At 36.9% G+C, this 18,626-nt stretch overlaps 1 protein-coding gene across 10 annotated transcripts in view; it reads right to left on the minus strand.

Annotated features, from left to right (window-relative positions):
• The window catches only part of Rfx3 (regulatory factor X3), a 252,369-nt gene that overhangs the window by 74,799 nt on the left and 158,944 nt on the right, over nt 1-18,626 (minus strand). For all 10 annotated transcript variants that reach the window (XM_036208665.1, XM_036208682.1, XM_036208635.1 and 7 more), the window contains one exon: nt 14,861-15,119. In XM_036208665.1, the coding sequence (XP_036064558.1) occupies nt 14,861-15,119 (259 nt within the window). The remainder of the gene's footprint in view (nt 1-14,860; nt 15,120-18,626) is intronic.

An 18,626-nucleotide genomic window follows, 5' to 3' on the forward strand; every position in this document is an offset into this window, starting at 1 on the left:
TGGGAAGCCAGACAAACCTGTAGCTGAGTCAGAATCCCTACAGATAGCTCTTGGGGGTGTAGAATTGGTGAAGCAATGATGGTGAAGAAGATTGAAATAGAGACCCCTAAGAGTATGATACTCTAGGAACATGAACATGGAATGTCTTTGGAAGAAAGCTTCCCATCAATGAGTACAGATAACTTTAAAAAAGAAAAAAAAGGTAATGAGGGCAAGCAGTAAGGCTGCAGGGTCAAGGTTACCCAAGTGCTTTGGCGTGTACATCACCATACAAATGCCAAAGGTGATGGACATGGGAACTATGAGACTTGACACTGCCATGCTGAGTTTCAGACATGTTTTGGTCCTGTCCCTCTTGTCTGTGCTCTCATTTGTACAACTGCATGCAGTCAGCAGTACATTTTCAACTTCTGAGTTCGCCTTCAGCTTCAGAGACTTGAAACTTGGACTTTTGAGCAATCTTAGAACTATTACCTTTGGAGATTTGTGGGTAGAGTAAATGCACTTCACATTATAAGGTAGTCATAAGCTTTTGGAGAACAGGGGCAGAATGTAATAATTTGAATATGAAATGTCTGCAAAGGCTCATGTGTTGAATTCTTGGTTGTTAGCTACTGCAAGTATTTTGAAAAGTGGTGGAAATGTAAAGGGATAGAATGTAAAGGAAGAAGGAAATTGAGTGTTCATTCTTGAAGGTGCTAAGTGGTTTTTGATTGCCTATTCTTTATGCTTCCTGACCATCATGAGGTAATTTACTCATTCATAAGCTCCTGGCACCATGAGACCCGGTGACCACAGGCACAAACTGTGAGTTATAATAAATTTCCCTTCATTCTCTTTCTCCTCTCAAATGTTTGTCATAGCAACAAGAATTTGCCTTATACAGTCACAAATGTAGTAGAAATGACCATATGGCAAAAAGGATACTTACACGTGGCTCTTTTAATTCAAGAAAAAAATACATGTAAGGTGGACAACACATTTAAAAATATATCAAATGTGCAAATGTTGTAGTAGACGAGAACAGTAGGTAAACATTCTGATTTCTCAGGAATTGGGATTTGACAGTCAGAAGTAAGGGAGATAAAGTATTTTCCATCCAGGAGAAATAATAAATTCAGCATTGTTCCTACAAAGATTCAACAACACCTCACCTCAAGGAAATGGACACAGTATTTCTCATCTAATAAGAAAGAGAGAGAGCACAACAAACATGTAGCTCAAAAGTCAGGCTGAAAACATTTTTAACACCAAAAATGCAATGCCTTCCTCGAGTCCTGAATAAGGTGGCAGCTTCCAAGCATGCAGAGCCACACTACATAACTTCCAACAACAACAATGGCAACAACAACATCTTAAAAGGGACTTCAGAGAAAGACCCACCTAGGTCCTGAGTTAAAGAAAAACAGAGTGGAAAGAAGAGGGGCCAATGATGCTTGGATGTTAAGAAAAAACTACACTTTTATTCTTTGTTCATACTCAAAAAAGAGACCGATAATGTATTTTCTAAAATAGTACATAGTGTCAACGAAACAGAAGTAACATTCACTAGTACAATTATTCTGTGTTATAATTATCATTCTCACTGCCTTCAACAAAGAAGAATGCCTCTAATGGGATGGCTTCTTATTTTGCCGAGCTGCTACCATACCTAAGTGTTCTCTCTTCTCAGTGGTTGAGAAGGTTAGAAGAGATTAGAACCCCCTAAGAAGACTGGAGAAAATCCTCATTTGCAGAATGACTGGACAGACAGAATGGGTGCTACAAAGAGGTTTCCTGTGACTACTGTTGGAGAACCTTGCTATTAAGGTTACAGTCCACCATGTCCAGATAGCTCTCTGAGCTCAGCACAACATGGGGCTTATTTGGAAGATGATCTTTGTTGTAGAATATTAATTATTATTTTAAGGTGTGTTACTTTTGTTTACGCTGTGGAACATTTGTTTAATGACACAAAGATGTGTTTGATTAAATAAAATTCACCTGTGGTCAGGAGGCCGAGTCAGCAACTAGCTGACAGGAAGTGGTAGGGAGGAGCCAGGTGGAGAAGGGTTTATAAGGAGGGTCAAGGCGAAGCATCAAGGTTTTTTGGTAAGCAAGGAGAGGAGGTGAGCTATTTGCTATTCAGTCTCTCTGAAGAACAGAATTCCACCTTAACCTTTGAATCTTCATGCTTTAGAGGGACAGGGTTTTGTTAAGCTTCTTTCGTAGCTTTTGAAGAGTAGGAGCCTGAGGAAACAGAATTTCCTCAGTCGGCAGTTCCCCTGGCTAAACCTCTGCTGCTAGTGGCAGAGCTATAGCTGCTGATTTGGATGGCTATGACTTAAAAGGTAGCAACAGCTGGTGGTGGCGCACGCCTTTAATCCCAGCACTCAGGAGGCAGAGCCAGGCAGATCTATGTGAGTTTGAGGCCAGCCAGGTTTACAGTGCAAGATCCAGGACAGCCACCAAAACTACACAGAGAAACCTTATCTCGAAAAATCAAAAAATGGGGGAAAAAAAAGGTAGCAACAATTAAAAACAAACAAACAAACAAAAAAAACAAAACAAAAAAAAAAAAAAAAAAAAAAAAAACCCAGACCTTATTTGGAAGATGACCCTGCACAGAGCTCCCTGTAAATGCTGTATGACTCAGCATATAAGTGTCACCACCCCCTTTTCTTCCTGTCTATATAATAATTAGGTGCTGTGTCATAACAAATCAGCCCTTCCTGCCTGTAACCCTAAGAACCATTATATACTTTACTCCTGAAACAACATGCGCTGTCTTTCTGAAGCTGACCTCCAGAAGTTCTTTCCATCAGACTCAAGGCCTTCAGAATTCTGCTCACTGCTTCTGCCCTCGTGGGCTGGTAGCCAACGAGCCCTGATGAAAAGACCCACAACTATGTTCTAGAGAATATAAAAGGTCTTCAGTTCCTATAAATCTTCAGTAAAATGAGGCTGGAGAGCTGGCCCAGTAGTTAAGAGCACAACCTGCTCTTGTGGAAGATTTTTCAGTTCCCAGCATTCACATCAGACAGCTCATGATCATCCATAATTCTTTTTTTTTAAAATATTTGTATCTTATAATTAATTTAATTTTACATATTAGCCACAGATTCCCCTGTCCTCCCTCCTCCTACCCTCCAGCCGCCCCCCCAAAACACCCCCCATTCCCACCTCCTCCAGGGCAATGTCTCCCCTGGGGAGTCAGCCCAGCCTGGTAGATTCAGTAGAGGCAGGTCCAGTCCCCTCCCCATTACACCAAGGCTGAGTGATCATCCATAATTCTATTTCCCAGGGATCTGATGCGCTCTTCTAATATTGATGTGCACTATGCATACACATGGTGCATAGACTATACGCAGGCAAAATACTCATACAGACAAAATCAAATAAATAACTCTAACAAACATCTCAGGAAAATCTACTTAAATGCTTCTGGTGTAAGTAACTGAGAGGTTATAACACAGTACTTATTTTGGAGCAATTGTTAATGACAAGACAACAAAAACAAAGAGGTGGAAGTGTTTTATGTAATTCACACAGGACAAAAAAACAGGATCCCTATGACATGTATTTACATACACATTCATGTACATATATGTAAATGGGATAACATGAACAACTGAACAATTATATCATCTTATTTATGATTATTTTCTTTATAAGTCAAGGCATATTCTCTTCACTCTTAGATGTATTTTCAGCTTTTTTTCTTCACTTGATTTTCACAACCACCTCATAAAATACGATAGGCATATTTTTATATTAGATAGGCATACTTCCATAGAATACGTCTATTTTCATATAAGAAAATTGAGGCTCTCTGGAACTGAAGGACTGTCTTGAGATTGTGTGGGCAATGAGTCTGATTGGAATCCAAGACTTATCACTCTAAATCCAAACTAATTTTCTTTATATTTTTGAATTTATGTTGTCAACTTGACAGTATCTAAAAACCAACTAGAAGACAAACCTCTGGGCATGTCTATAGGGGATGATCTAGATCAGGTTAGCACTTAGGCATGCCTATAGGGAATCATTCAGATCAGGCTAGCCTCTGGGCATGCCTTTGAGGGGTTGTCTAGATCAGATAATGGAGGTTGGAAGACTCTGTAACCTCAGGAGCACCTCATGGGTTGAAGTAATGGACTGAATAAAAAGGAGAAAGTGAGTTGAGAGTAAGTGTTCATCTCCCTTTGCTTCCTGACTATGGATACAATGTGATCAGTGACCTCCAGTTCCTGCCACTAGGGGCTGTGAATCAAAATAAAGCCCTCCTTCCTTGAGCTGCCTTTTAAGCTCCCAAATGCTGTGAGTAAAGCTTAATGTGCTTTTTGATGGCAACTGGAGGATAAGAGGGCTTGAGAGAGAAAGATGGGACTGAGAGATGGTTCAGTGGTTAAGAGCACTGGCTGCTCTTCCAAAGGACCCAGGGTTCAATTCCCAGCATCCACATGGCAGCTCACAACTGTCTGTAACTCCAGTTCCAGGGACTCTGACACCCTAACATAGACATACATGCAGGCAAAACACCAAAGCACATAAAATAAAATTAAGTCAAATGAAAAAAGAATGCTTAAGAGAAATGAAAATGGGAGAGCCCTGGATCTTGAGATTTCAGAGGGAAGGACTGTATAGCAAACTAGATTAGAGGCCTTTCAGGTTATATGTTGAAAAAGAATCTGACTTTATTCTACTTTATACAGAAAACTTAAGCAGAGCTCAATTGAAAGCTAATGGCTTTTTTTGTGTAAGAAATTTTAAGGCAGGATAGAATTAAGTTTGAAGCATGGTAATTATTCACCATACTTATCTGTGTTGACAGTGAGAAAGAGTTGGATGGGCCTAGAAAGGTGGCTTAGAATTCAAGAGTGTATCCTGCTCTTGCAGAGGATCTGAGTTCAGTTCCCACAGCCCACATCAGGCAGCTCAAAATCATGAATAAGTCTAGCCCCAGGAGGGTCTGGCTTTCTCTGGCCTCTATGGAAACCAGTACTCATGTGCATACACACCCCCACACAGACCACCAACATACACAAAATCAAAAGTAGAAAAAAAATCTCAAGAAAAAAAAAAAAAGCAACAAGAGGGGCAGAAAGGTATGTTTTAAATGTGCAGTTTGTCAAGAGCTCAAACTAGTTTAAAATTGCAGCCAAGGCATGTAAAACAGAGGCTGTAATATTAAAAAAAGGAATTAGCCACTGAGCAGCAGGGCAATAGCAGAGGTGACCTGAGGATAAGGCTCCACCAATCAAAGGCTAGAATTTATGAAAATGCAAATTTACTTGATAAGAGCAAGACTAAACTCAGAATGCCACTGAAGGGGCTCCCTAGCCACAGAAATCTTCTGCCTAGGGAAGTGTTTCCTTAGGGACAGCACACAGGCATTGATACAACTGTAGTCCAAGGCAGCTAAGTTCCATCCAAAATCAGCAGCAGAACATGGTAGCATCTTCTCTATGGGAGTGGTTTTTCTGGCATAAGAGATGTAAGATTGAAGGAGTCATCAAGTCTTGTACCATGGTTACAGTTATCTGTTTATTAGGAAATGTAAGGCAGGGTCAGACTCCCTTTAGAAAGGCCCCAAGAGAGCACTAGGTAGAGACATGTAAAGAAAGCTTAACTTGCCAGGGACAATCAGAATAGAGAAGCTGCCAGCACACAATGGAGAATGCCCCACAGGGTGGCTGTGTGCAAACAAAGTGAATAGAGTAGAAAACAAGCAAAACTCACTGCACATGATCAGGTATCACTTCAAGGAGTTTTGATTTCAGTCATAAGTGTATCCATACTGGCACAAAGATAGTCAAAAATGAGGGCATACTGAAGTGCACTCATGAACACAAGTCCTGGGTATCAATGTCTCATGGAATCTGAAAAGTTTCAAATGCCTTGAACGAAGTAGTTAAATTATCATCAGCTCAGGTCAAGTGACTGAGTATTTTCTAAAGATCTAGGCGGAGTCTTTTTTTCCCCTCTCAAGAGGCCTGAGAAATACACAAAGGACTATCTACCTTCAACCTAGGAAACTAAGGCACTGGCTACAGTATTGCTTTTAAAACTGTAACTTCAGGGAAATGTTAATCAATATGCAATGTTGATACAATATGAAAAAGAAGCCTAACTGAGAGAGATCCAAAATAGGCTGTGGATTTACTATTTAAAAAACCTGAAAATGGATTTAGCTCAGTGGTAGAGCGCTTGCCTAGCAAGCGCAAGGCCCTGGGTTCAATCCCCAGCTCAAAAAAAAAAAAAGAATAAAAAACCTGAAAATGCCCAGAACACATCTAGCCAATTCTACTTTATATCTTGGTTCAGAAAATAATTAAGGATGACAACATTGCTGGCCATTACAATGGCATTTAGAAAAAAAAAAAAAAAAAAAAACATTTTAGGGCTTGCAGACACTGTAATGTATGAAATCTTTCTAATTTTAATTCATTGATAGTTTCATGACTTTAGAGAATTTATAAACTTTACGAACACATGTTGTGGTGGTCTGAGTAGGAATGGCCCCCATAGACTAATTAATGTGTTTGAATGCCTGACCCATAGGGAGTGGTATTATTAGGAGCTGTGGCCTTGTTGGAGTAGGTGTGACCATGCTGGAGGAAGGGTGTCACTGTGGAGGCAGGCTTTGAGGTCTCTTATATGCTCAAGCCATGCCCAGTGTGTCACTTCACTTCTGCTTCCTGAAGATCAATATGTAGAACCCTCAGTTCTTTCAGTAGAACTATGTCTGATTGCATTCCACCCACCATGATAATGGACTAAATCTCTGAACTGTAGGCCAGCCTTAATTAAGTGTTTTCTTTTATAAGAGTCACCATATCATGGTGTCTCCTCATAGTAATAGAAACTTTATCTATGACACATGTTCAACCTGAAGTGTGATACTATTTTATTATTATCACCTGAAGTCCTCTGAAAGTAGGAGAAAAAGAAAAAGACATTTGGATCAGAAATGAATATACATCAGATGTGTTCTGATAACAGTTGGTGTTTAAATTTAGATGGTGAAAGCATCGTCTTTGTTGGGTGTGACTACTCTGTTAACTTACAGCTTCACCATCTATGAGGCTGATATAATCAGTTTATGATGATATAATCACTAGAGAAGCCAAGAGCTAGAATTACCCTTTAGGACTCTGCTGAGTTAGCATTAAGTGACAGGGTTTAAGATCAAACTTATATTTGCAAATGGACCTAGCCCTTTCCAGTTTGTTCTGATCTTCACTATTGCATGTAATCTATATAATCACTGCTATTGCAGTGATTATATAATTTGTTAGGACTGCAAATTCTAGACCCCTTGCCAACAGTCACTAAGTCAGAGCTCTGGGAATGGGGTCCAGTGATGCTCCCTGGAGTACCCACTCACATTGGAGGAACACTGCACTACAATGCAATCAAAGGTTCTTTTCCCCTTTGCCAGAGTCAGAGTGTCACTATTACTGAAGCAGCACAATCAGGCAAGTGCTCTATTTAAAGAGAGACTTTAAAGTCTAAGGATTACATGGTTTGGTGCTTTTTTGTAGGCAACTTTGAACTTTCATTAGCAAAATTACTAGAAGACAACCATGATTTTGGTGAGTCAAAATTAATCAAATAAATTTAAAAAAAATAACATTCTAATTTTAAAATGACATAATGAAAGGATAAAACTAACCAAAAATACTTTCAAATATCGTAGTCTGAAGTGTTGGTTATGGATTTCAACTCTTGTTTTAAAGGACAAGCTTTCAGTGATGGAGCTAGTTCCATTGACATATTCTATGGAAACACAGCACCAGGTCATTAAAATTACTGTTGAAGAGACCAGCTGAAACAAATAATTCACTGGTTCACAGTGGTAGAGCACAATTTATCATGCATCTGGCCCTTAGTTCAATTCCAGAACACACACAAACACACGTGAAATGTTACAAATATGGAATAAGAGGATAATTCAAATTCAAGTACATGACTACAAAGACATAACATTCACTGTCAACACAAAATTCTGGATACAAATAGTTTTAAGTTTTTAATTAAATTTAGACTTTATTTCATTCTTAAAACTTCCAACAGTCTAATCATGGAAGAATATCTGAAATGTGGGATCAAGGTTTAAGGTCAACCTTAATACCTCAGAGACAGTTGCTTTAACTGTAAATTATAAATTTGTTCCCATTATATTTGCTAACATTGCTTACATCTAGAACTATTGATTCTAGAGTTTGAAGCTACCTCACTCTTAATGGTTTCATCTGATTCTCTATAATTTTTCAGATACCATCACATCAACTCATATTCTGATGTTTTTAATTTCCCTTTCACTTTTATATTTTGTTGCCATATTTTGCTTACTGCATCTTTCCTGTCCATTTGAAAGCATATTAAAGAAATCACATTATCTCTGTGTGGTAGTATATGTGTAGCACCCAGGTCTCTGAAGCCAGTGGATCAATAACCTGAGGCCACCTTGACTATAAAATAGGTGTATTAAGAGAAGAGTGATCATATCTTTCTTTCTTATAAGTCAAATGGAAAACTCACTAAGCTTACACCCAAAAGTCTGAAAATGAATGTATAAAATTACTTTTAACAATCTGTGGCTGCATTACAAACCTTCTAGCCTATGAAATTACTGCAGTTAGAGTTGAACCCTAGTTACAGAAGCAAAATACAACACAATGAAGGAGCTGCTTCTGTTGTTGGTAAACACAACTGTAGCTATGCACACACCAAATGCAGTCACACTGCATGTTATGAAAGCTGAATTTATAAACATGAGCACATGAGAAAATCCCACTCTCTAGAGAACTGTTAATTATCCATATGCATGTGTTGCATTTCCCCACTAAATCAGGGAGAAGTATTAAACTTTATGAGTCTAACATTGACTTTGATGTTATATAAAACTTTGTTTTAAGTATCACCAATATATTTCACACTTTAGCTATATACCAAAATTTTATGAATGAAATATTAAGTTAGTGTTTTTCATTTGAAAATTTATAATAATTTCAACGAGTAAATTTGAAGTTTGATTTGTAAATGGAAGGAATATCAAGACAAAAACAATACAGCCAGCCAAGAGGGGCACAACTTACTTTGCTGTGGACCAGCACTAACAATCTTAAGTCAGAGTTTATGTGAAATAAAACGCAGCGATTTCTGAAATATTACAATATACTTATTTTCTGAAATGCAGCTACAATATGAAGTACCTCCCTTCTCAAATAAATTAGTCATTACTGTAACTTCTTTAAAAATTCAGGGAAATACTGTTTGCACAGAAGACTACAGACCCATCATTCCATGTGTCTTAACCTTCTGGTTTGTCAAGATCTCTAAGAGTGGATTGTCCTGAGCCTTAAATGTAGAACTACTGTCTCTAGTTCTTGTCTGCAAAGGCTGGAGCTGCTGGATGGGATGCAGAGGAAGATGGGGACTACAAGCCAGTCAAAGTCCTATTTAATTTAGACCTTTAAGATGAAGTCCCAGAGTCAATTATATCAGTCAATTATGATTCTGCACTGATATTCCATCTGGACATTTCCCTTGATGGCTGAGATCATGTGTGCTTCTGCTCATGTAAGTACTGTTTTCTTAAACACTTAAGCTAGCTGGAACACTAAATAATTTTTATACAGTAGGAAATTTGACTTAAAATTATATATATTCCCAGCTTTAAAATTATCTTCTCCCCAGCTTACCCTTACAGGAGACAAATAAAATTTGATGTTCTGTGACTACTTTGTTTTTTATATAATTGTAAAGCTCAGCTCAAAGATGAATATCAAAAGTTCTCCGTAGGTAAGGTAAATAGATAAATCAGCTATGTTTAACCTAACTATTTTTCATAAATATAAATAGTCATCTATACATTGATATAAAAATTCCTCTAAGTCATTGTTAGAGGCAAAAAAAGAAAAATGTTTTTGTTTTCATTTGTGTGAAAATTGATTAACTATTCTACTTATATATTTATTGGGATATTTCTGACTAAAACTTAAAGACTTGGTAGCACTTTATACTGGATTCATGAACAATTAAAGCACAGGAAAAAGAAATAAGAACACCTACAATTCTAAAATGAATCAGATTTTGCTACATTATATAAATTAAGCTAAGTTTTATGCATATAGTAGTAGATAGCCACTGAAGTTTCTCCAAATATTTAAGGTATATTATATTTTACATTAATTAGAAGAGATATAAAATATTACATACAACATATTCTCTGTGTGCTTTTTGGTAGAATATAATTTTACCAAAAGCTTTTAAATGTATAAAATTATTATTACAAATAGATCCTAAAATTAATTTTATATCACAGTCTTAAAATGCCTAATGCAATACTATTTAGTTATGAAGAACAAAACAATAACTGAATACAAAATACAAATATTACTTAATAGAGGAGTGAGTAAAGGTTCTTAAATCATATTGCCATTTATTTACTGTTTAGAAAACTATAAGATATAATATGCTGTTATAAGCACAAAAATATCTCTGCATTCACAAGTTTTGCTCTGCAAATGAAGACGGTTTAGTTTTAAAAGTTCCAAAATTCTATAAATGTAGATGCTACCATAAAACCCAAGAATTTCAAATAAAATGAAGGAAAGCTAGTGACACATTCAGAGGGAGGAGTTAATAGGTTCAGACTCATGACAAGAACCAATTCCCACACCTTAAGGTCTATGAAATAATAATAGTTCCCTAATTTCAATTGAATGAAATCTAAAACACTTATTCCCATTACAACTTAGCTGAACTCATATCTAATGGTGATCCAAAAAAACTATTACTATTTTTTAAAATTCTTAGTATCAGCAGAAAATGTCTTGTATGTATGTATTTTTATAATATGTATGTACATATAGATATACACATACATAATTTATAAAGTATGGGTTCTTAATGACCACATGATATAGTAAGTAAAAGGAACAGTAGTATTGTCATCAAATATGAATACTAATAGTTTGTACCATAATATATTCATACTATAAAATTCATTGCCACTATAACACACCAAATATAAAATATCAAATCATCCTAATAAAGCTTTTTTAATTTAAAGTTATAAAGTTAAAGTAAGTTATACTTGAAATAAAAATCTGGATTATTCTACTAATAATCCAGATGACTGCAGTAGAGCAAAGATGTTTCTGATAAACATGTTTTATGCTAGGAGGAAAGTATTCCAGGAGATGATCTCTGATTTTTCTCCACCATGGTTTCTATGTAAAATCATCAACCTTCTTCAATAGCATACCATAGAAGCTATTTGCACATTAAGCTTTTCTTAAGGCATATTGAATATTTCTGTACAGACACAAGTGGATTGTATAAGAGCATCATCAACAAAGCTATTCTGAGGACCAAGGCAGGAGACTGCTAGTCAGAAATGAGTTGTGGTGGTGAGCTGTCTTAACTAGTTTCCTATCAACTGAATGAAGGGAACTAAGGATGCTGCTGCACTCACTCCTCTGCTCTTCATGAAAGGCCCAGGTAACTATGGTTGGCCCTTGTTCTCCAGGACTGACCATCACATACCAGATGTCCCTTACTGTGCACATGCCATGGGGACGTAAGAGGGCAACTTTTGAGAGTCAATTTTATCTTTTTTCCATGTGAGTCCTGAGGGCTGAATGCAGGTCATCAGGTTTGGTGGGATGTACCTTTACCCCCTGAGCTATCTTGCATGCCAGAATGTTCCTATCTTCTCTAGACTGTTTAGAAGAACTAACACACATAAATATGCTATGAAAACAGTTAATATACAACATTATTTGGGGGAGAATGGCAAGCAAAAAGTATGTACATGTACCACAATTTTTTCCCAAGTATTTGCTGTGAGTTGGTTGAATCCATGGAGGAGAGATCTGTGGATGTAGAGAGGCAACTCTGTTTTCTGCATGCAGGCATTTTGGCTAAAACACCAGGGATTCCTATAGTCATTTATATTAGCTAAGCTACATGTTAAAGGCACAACAAGACCAGTTGGAGAAACTAACTTAAATGGCATACAGCATATGGCCTGATGTGGAAAGACATGCTGCCAGACACTGTGCTCACAGATATGCCTAAAGGTTCCATGGAGACTGAAAAAGACACATGACAGTGAGAAGCACCTACTGAAAGCATGCTGATTTCTAATTATTAAAACAAGGAAGAAATGTATTGATTTTCAGCATTTGGCAAGAGGAGAATAGTAGGAGAACATTCCAGAGGTAAATAACACTTAAATTTTGCTAATTTGCTATAGTAAAATCAAACTGTAAAGTGATAAGAGAAATCACACTGTAATTTGAGCTAATATATTCAGCATTATTGAGGTGGGACGTAAATCAAATATATAGCTTGGTAATAAATTTAAAGAAACATAGTAAACACTGGCAGATATATATAGATAGGTTTAGATAACTCATAACATCACATGGTTTCAGTGAGGGCCCATACACCCAAAATTTCTCTTCTAAGTCAACTTTCATATGTTTTTGGTTAAAAGTATTAATGTAAAAAGAAAACAACTCCAACCAAAACACATCAGACTCATAACTCCCCAGGAATGAATATTTTAAGTGCAAATTTATATCTATAATAAATTGGTATTTTAAAAATAGTTCCAACTATTCTTGCTTGCTATAACTCAGTTATTTATGGGTTTATTTGACAAACTGATATAATGGTAAATTATTCCAAAGTTGTATAGCGGTGGGTGGTGCCTTTAATCCCAGCACTACAGAGGCAGAGCCAGGTAGACCTCTCTGATTTCAAGGCCAGCCTGGTCTACAGAGCGATCCAGGACAGGCTCCAAAACTACAAGGAGAAATCCTGTCTTGAAAAACCAAAAATAAAGAAAAACAAAGGCATCCACAGTTAAAAAAACTATAAAATCAATTCTTTTAATATCTATAACTATATATTTAAATGACCTGAAGTATAACATTTAGTTAATTTAGCAATAGAGCTTGCAAATTAAGCAAACATTCATCAAGTTGTTACTGGGAAGACTTGGGTAGCTAGAACTGTCATGAAGGTGAATGGGAACGGCTACACGAGGTGATGTAGGAAGAAGGAGATCATCAGGGAGGCATGTCAGCATAAGAGTTGGTGGGGTGAAAAGGAGACAGCACACAAGGCCTTGAGAAATAAAGGATACTTTCCCTACCACTGGGAATGGCATTTAACACACATCATAACATGCATGTTATAAACTACCGGTACCATTTTCCTTTGGTGACAAATATAAACTGTTTTGTCTATGATATTTCATAATTCTTTTGTAATTGTCATGATTTTAAAGCTAGAATAAAATAAAAACTTATTTAGTATAGCACTTTGTTTTATTGATAGAGTAACATGGCTAGAGAGGATGTGGCTGATTAGTGGTAATTTTCTTTATTTTGTAATCTGTATAAACATTTGTATGACTGAAAAATTTAGAAGTGTAAGATTATTAAATGCATATACATATAAGAGCCAATACATATATAAGAAGCACTTCAAAAATATGTACAGACATGCAAGAAAATACTCTACTCAGAACAGCTGTTCTGATGTTAGAAAAACACTGAATTAAATAAACTTTGATTAGGGAAAGGTCACTAATAATGATGAGAGCCTGGACAAATCAGTACCACAAAGACACAAGAGTAATACAAAGTACATAGAACATCCTGGAGAAAACCCATAAAGTGAAGACTAGAAGCCTCTTACTGATGTTCTTTTCTCCCCAACATACCACTTCCTCATTCCGTTTCAAGAAGAAAGACCATGGTGACACAATGAGAAAAGTGTGTGCACACTGAGTTCGAAGTCCCAGCACTACACTCCCTGCCTCTTTGCAGGGTTAGGGTTGGAGCTCTGGACCTGGAACACACTGAGCACTGTCATGATGCTACTGAAGAACAACCCTGGCCTCAAAACCACTATTTCATATGAATTAAGTAAGAACTGCTATTTTGTATCAGGTGATCAATCTCCTTTTATACATAGTTGAATTTACACCTTGATGATATCAAATGGTATATAACTTCCTATATTTCTGAAGCCATTTCAACAAATTAATATTCTCATACTGACATGTGTCATCCTTCTGTATCAAAATGCATGTTTAAATTTAAGTGCTTGAAAAGTGCTATATGAAAATGTGTCTTCACTCTATCATTTGCTCACAGTACCAACATAAGTGTCTCTCTTTGTGAACTAATCACGTTACCAGTGCTTCCTAGAATCTTTCTTTGGTATATACAATGTGACTCTGGCAAATGTAATATAGTACAGAGCAACACATCTTCTGACAGGGCCACACAACACAGCTCAGTCTGGCCTCAAACTCACAATCCTCCTGCCCCTGCCTCTCATGAGCTAGGATGAGAGGCATGTAGTACACAGAATTATTTTAAAAAATTAAATACTAGCATTAATATAAATTTGATAAAACAAGTATAGGTGGTTTTCTATAGTAAAAGCAAACTAGTTTTTTTAATGTATTAAATAGAATATAGTACAGGTGGTATATAATGTACCTGGCCTTGAATTCACAACAATCCTTGTGCCTCAATCTCCATGTTCTAAGATTCCAGGCATGAGCCCACAAAGACAGCAAAGTCAGTAGTTACATTAGGAAAATTCATTTCTCTAAATCTAACTTTCTATTACTGATAAAAGCTTTCTACTTACTGAGTTAGGACATACATGTCAATAATGTTCTTCATAATGCTACCTCTTACATCCTGTAAAGTGGCAGAATATGAAAACTGTGTAACACAATTTGCCCTACTCAAGTCTACGAGTTTTGTCTCCCTGCACAGAGGAAAACAGCACACTACAAGCCACAGAAGCTAATGAAAATAAAAGCTCAAACACTTACTGTCGCTGGGGAGGCTCGAGTTGTGTGTGTCACTGAGTGACCAGAATTCTCCATCGAATTGCCAATCAGATAGGTTCCTCCGGAGCTGCTGATGAGCTGTCCTCCTGTGACACCCATCTGAATACCACCAGTACCCACCATACTGTGGGAGGACACCACGGTTGTCACCTGTGCTGAACTTCCTTGAGTGTCAAAGTAATTTCCTCCAGTGTTTTGGCTGTACATCTGTGTTTCTGTATAAGGATAAGTTGTTGTTCGGCTTTAGAAGGAAAAAGAAGAAGAAGAAATTTACTAGTTTGTTTATATCACAATTGTTCTCTTTGATACAAATATTTTTAAAAATACATAATTCATGTTCAGCCTTTGAAACCTGGTGAATTTTGTATTTTTCTATTAAATATTATTGCTACCAGTAGATGGACTGATTCCTCTCCAAATGTCATTTTCTTTTAAGGAGAACCTTAACTTGATTCTGTACTGTAGTGTATTTACCCTCTACAGGAGCTCATCTCTAACTCATCAACAGGTAAGTTCGCTGCAAGAAATCTGTTCACCACTTCTTTCCTTGCATTTAAATGCTCATGTATGTGCTACTGTTAGAAAGACTGAAATTTAACATGACCAGGGACCTGACAAGTTAGCCTCTCGTACCACTTCCCATCCATGGGAAACTGGTGATCATCCTTCATATTTGAAGAGGCTTCTGTGGATTCCCTGCTTAACACCAAAGAGATTGTGAGCTAAAACACTACCCCTGTAGCTCTCCCCTTTGTTAGAGACCATGCCAGCTCTTCACATACTCACTTGCCATCTCCCCAAGAGTCTGGTCAAGCTTCTGCCCTTAGCCTTTCAGTGAAGTGACTTTTAATAAGGTCACTTTGTGACCAAATGTAAATACCAAGCTAAAAGGCTCCTTCAGCCCTGTCTCTTTTTGACCTATTTCCAGGATGACACTGCTGAGCACCCATGTTGCCCTTTTCTTCTTTGTCTGTTCTGATGAAGTTTATCTGATTTTTCATTTTCAGTTGATGACATCTTACAATATGGGATGCCTTTAATTTTTTTTTTAATGTGTAAAGGCTCACAAGAAGTTACAAGCCTACAGAAATATAAAAAAGCACAGTCACAAACACTTCACTTGCTTATATCTTTAAAATTTCAAATGATAAACTAACATTTCTAGAGCTTGCTGTTCTCTAAGTCTACTCCCACATGTGGCCAAGCCTGGCAGTTGGGTATCAACTAGCCTGGTGCTTTACCTTCTATGGCATTTCATTTCTACTCTTTATATTTGCTGTTTTCCCTCAACCCCCTTTTCTAATCTCCATATTTCCTGCATGTTTGATATGCTAGGTTTTGTGGATTCTGCTTTTCTTGTTACTTTAACTTAGACCACAGGACTTTACCATGTACTACAAGATACATGTGTGCTTATGGTAAGCTATCATAGAGTTGGAAAGCTTTTTTTATTTTCTAGTTCTAATTTAAGAATTTTAACATCTGAATTTTCAATAGCCAACACTTATTTCTAAATACCCCCACAATTCATTGAACATGGAGATGTTGAGCTGGTGCCAACATGGAGCCTTGATTTCTATGTTCTGTCTTTGGTATGTGGTAAATAAAGTATTCTGCAAACTACTGAAAAAGAAATGTAAACACCAATCTAGCTACAAAATCTTTGTCCTACCATTGTTCCTGCCTGCAATATATGCTAGGGCAATGGAGGCATAGAACTTGTCAAAGTAGCCAATTGATGTCTTATTTGACTTCAGACCCACTTCATAAGACTGAACCCACACCTGACACTGCTTGGGCGAACAAGAACCAGAGGCTAGACAGTCCAGAGATCTACAGTAAAAGCAAACACTGCAGTCTTAAAAAAAAAAAAAAAAAGTATCAATAAAATGACTCCTCATGATATTCTGCTATACTCATAGATCAGTGCTTTATCCAGTCATCATCAGAGAGGCTTCTCCATGCAGCAGATGGGAAGCGTTTTGAAATTAACGCTAAAGCTTCTCTTATACTGATATGAGCCAGTTAACCCTAAGAATTCTCTTCTAAATAAACCATGAAATTCTACAACTCTCCTTTCCATTCTCATAATCCTTAATTCACAATGTTATTCATTATAGTTATATTCTGATTGGTTTTCTTTCTTCAAACCTGGCTCTCTTCCAATTTGCCTCCAATTTTGCTGCCATGGGAATTTTTCTAAAATATAAATGTGGAAACAAAATTTTTCTAAAAATTCTTGCCATGTTTGTTGCTTTCAAAATTCTCCTCTGCCTTCAAAAAATGCTCATTCTTTATAGGAAGCACCAGGGCTGATTTTCACACAATCTCAGGACTTGGTTATGGCCATGTTCTTAAATGTTTTCTTCAGTAACATCACATTGGCCATTTTGCTCATCAATTTCCTCTAGAACATACCATTTTCTCCACCCTTTTTGCTTTGCTTGGAAAGATTTTTTTATTTTCCCTGACCCTCTTCCTTTGCTCTAATCATCCTTAAAAGTGCAGCTTAAGTTCCTCATCTCGGATTTATTTTATGTGTCCTTGCTTACCACAGCCATTCCTCACAGGCATTACATTTCACTCTCTATATTTCCCTAACATTCTTTTGCATGGCTGAAATACAGCTTCTGATACACTTACTGTCAATTTCCTCATATCTCTACTCCCATGAAATTGTGCTTCACTTCTATCTATAATCTCAACATAATCCAGTTACATGTTCATAGTGAGCACAATGAATAGCCAATAACTTTAAAGATAATTCCTATTGTCTATAGCATCCAGCTTTATAAGTTTCAATAAACATTTTTTATATTTAGTTAAATCATGAGAAACTGTGTGAAACTTTCTAAGACTTTTAAAATTTAAATGGGGAAGTTCAACTCATCACAATACTTGCAATTCACAATTATCAATTATAGTTAAATAAGAGTTTTCATGGCTCCTAATGACATTCTGCTATATCCACAGATCAGTGTCTCACTCAGCCATCTTCAGAGAAGCTTCTTCTTGAAGTAGATGGGAACTAACACTGAGACTGGACAATATTCAGAGAATGCAAGACTTTGCAGCACTCAGTACTAAAGTCTTCATCAAACCCTCCCCTCAGGGCCCAGACACATATGTGGAGGAGGACTTCGAAAGATTATAAGAACCAGAGGGGATGGATGACTCCAAAGAAACAATGTCTTCCAGACACAAGAGGACTGATGCATGTATGAACTCACAGAGACTGTGGCAACACTCATGGGCTTTTACAAGTACAAGCTAGCTGGGGTCCCAGCAATGAGAAGGAGAAGTAGACACAGGCTTGCACCACTAACCAAGAAGCTATCTATAATCAGCATATACTTGCAAAGGAAAAATTAGTCCTCTCCAATGGAGTCTTACTGGGCATATTAACCATACTTTGGTGTAGGGAGAGAGAAAGAGAGAAAGAGAAAATGTGTGGTGTTGGGTTGGTAGGGAAGTAGGGAGGATCTGGGAGGAGTAGTGGGGAGGGGGAAAGTGTGATCAGAATATAATGTATGAAAATATTTTCTCAATAAAAACAGCACAAAAAAGGAGATATTAGTTTTCAGAAACCAATCCACACTAAAAAAAATTATACCCTCTACAAATAACTACAAAAGATCCAGGAATAGATTTTAGTTTAGGACAATGACATAAAAATTATATAACTTTAAAAAACTGAAAAATACCATTTAAAATATATGTAAAACTCTTATCATTGTTATAATTTCCC

Source organism: Onychomys torridus, chromosome 1, assembly GCF_903995425.1.
Source record: "Onychomys torridus chromosome 1, mOncTor1.1, whole genome shotgun sequence".
NCBI classification, from domain to species: domain Eukaryota; kingdom Metazoa; phylum Chordata; class Mammalia; order Rodentia; family Cricetidae; genus Onychomys; species Onychomys torridus.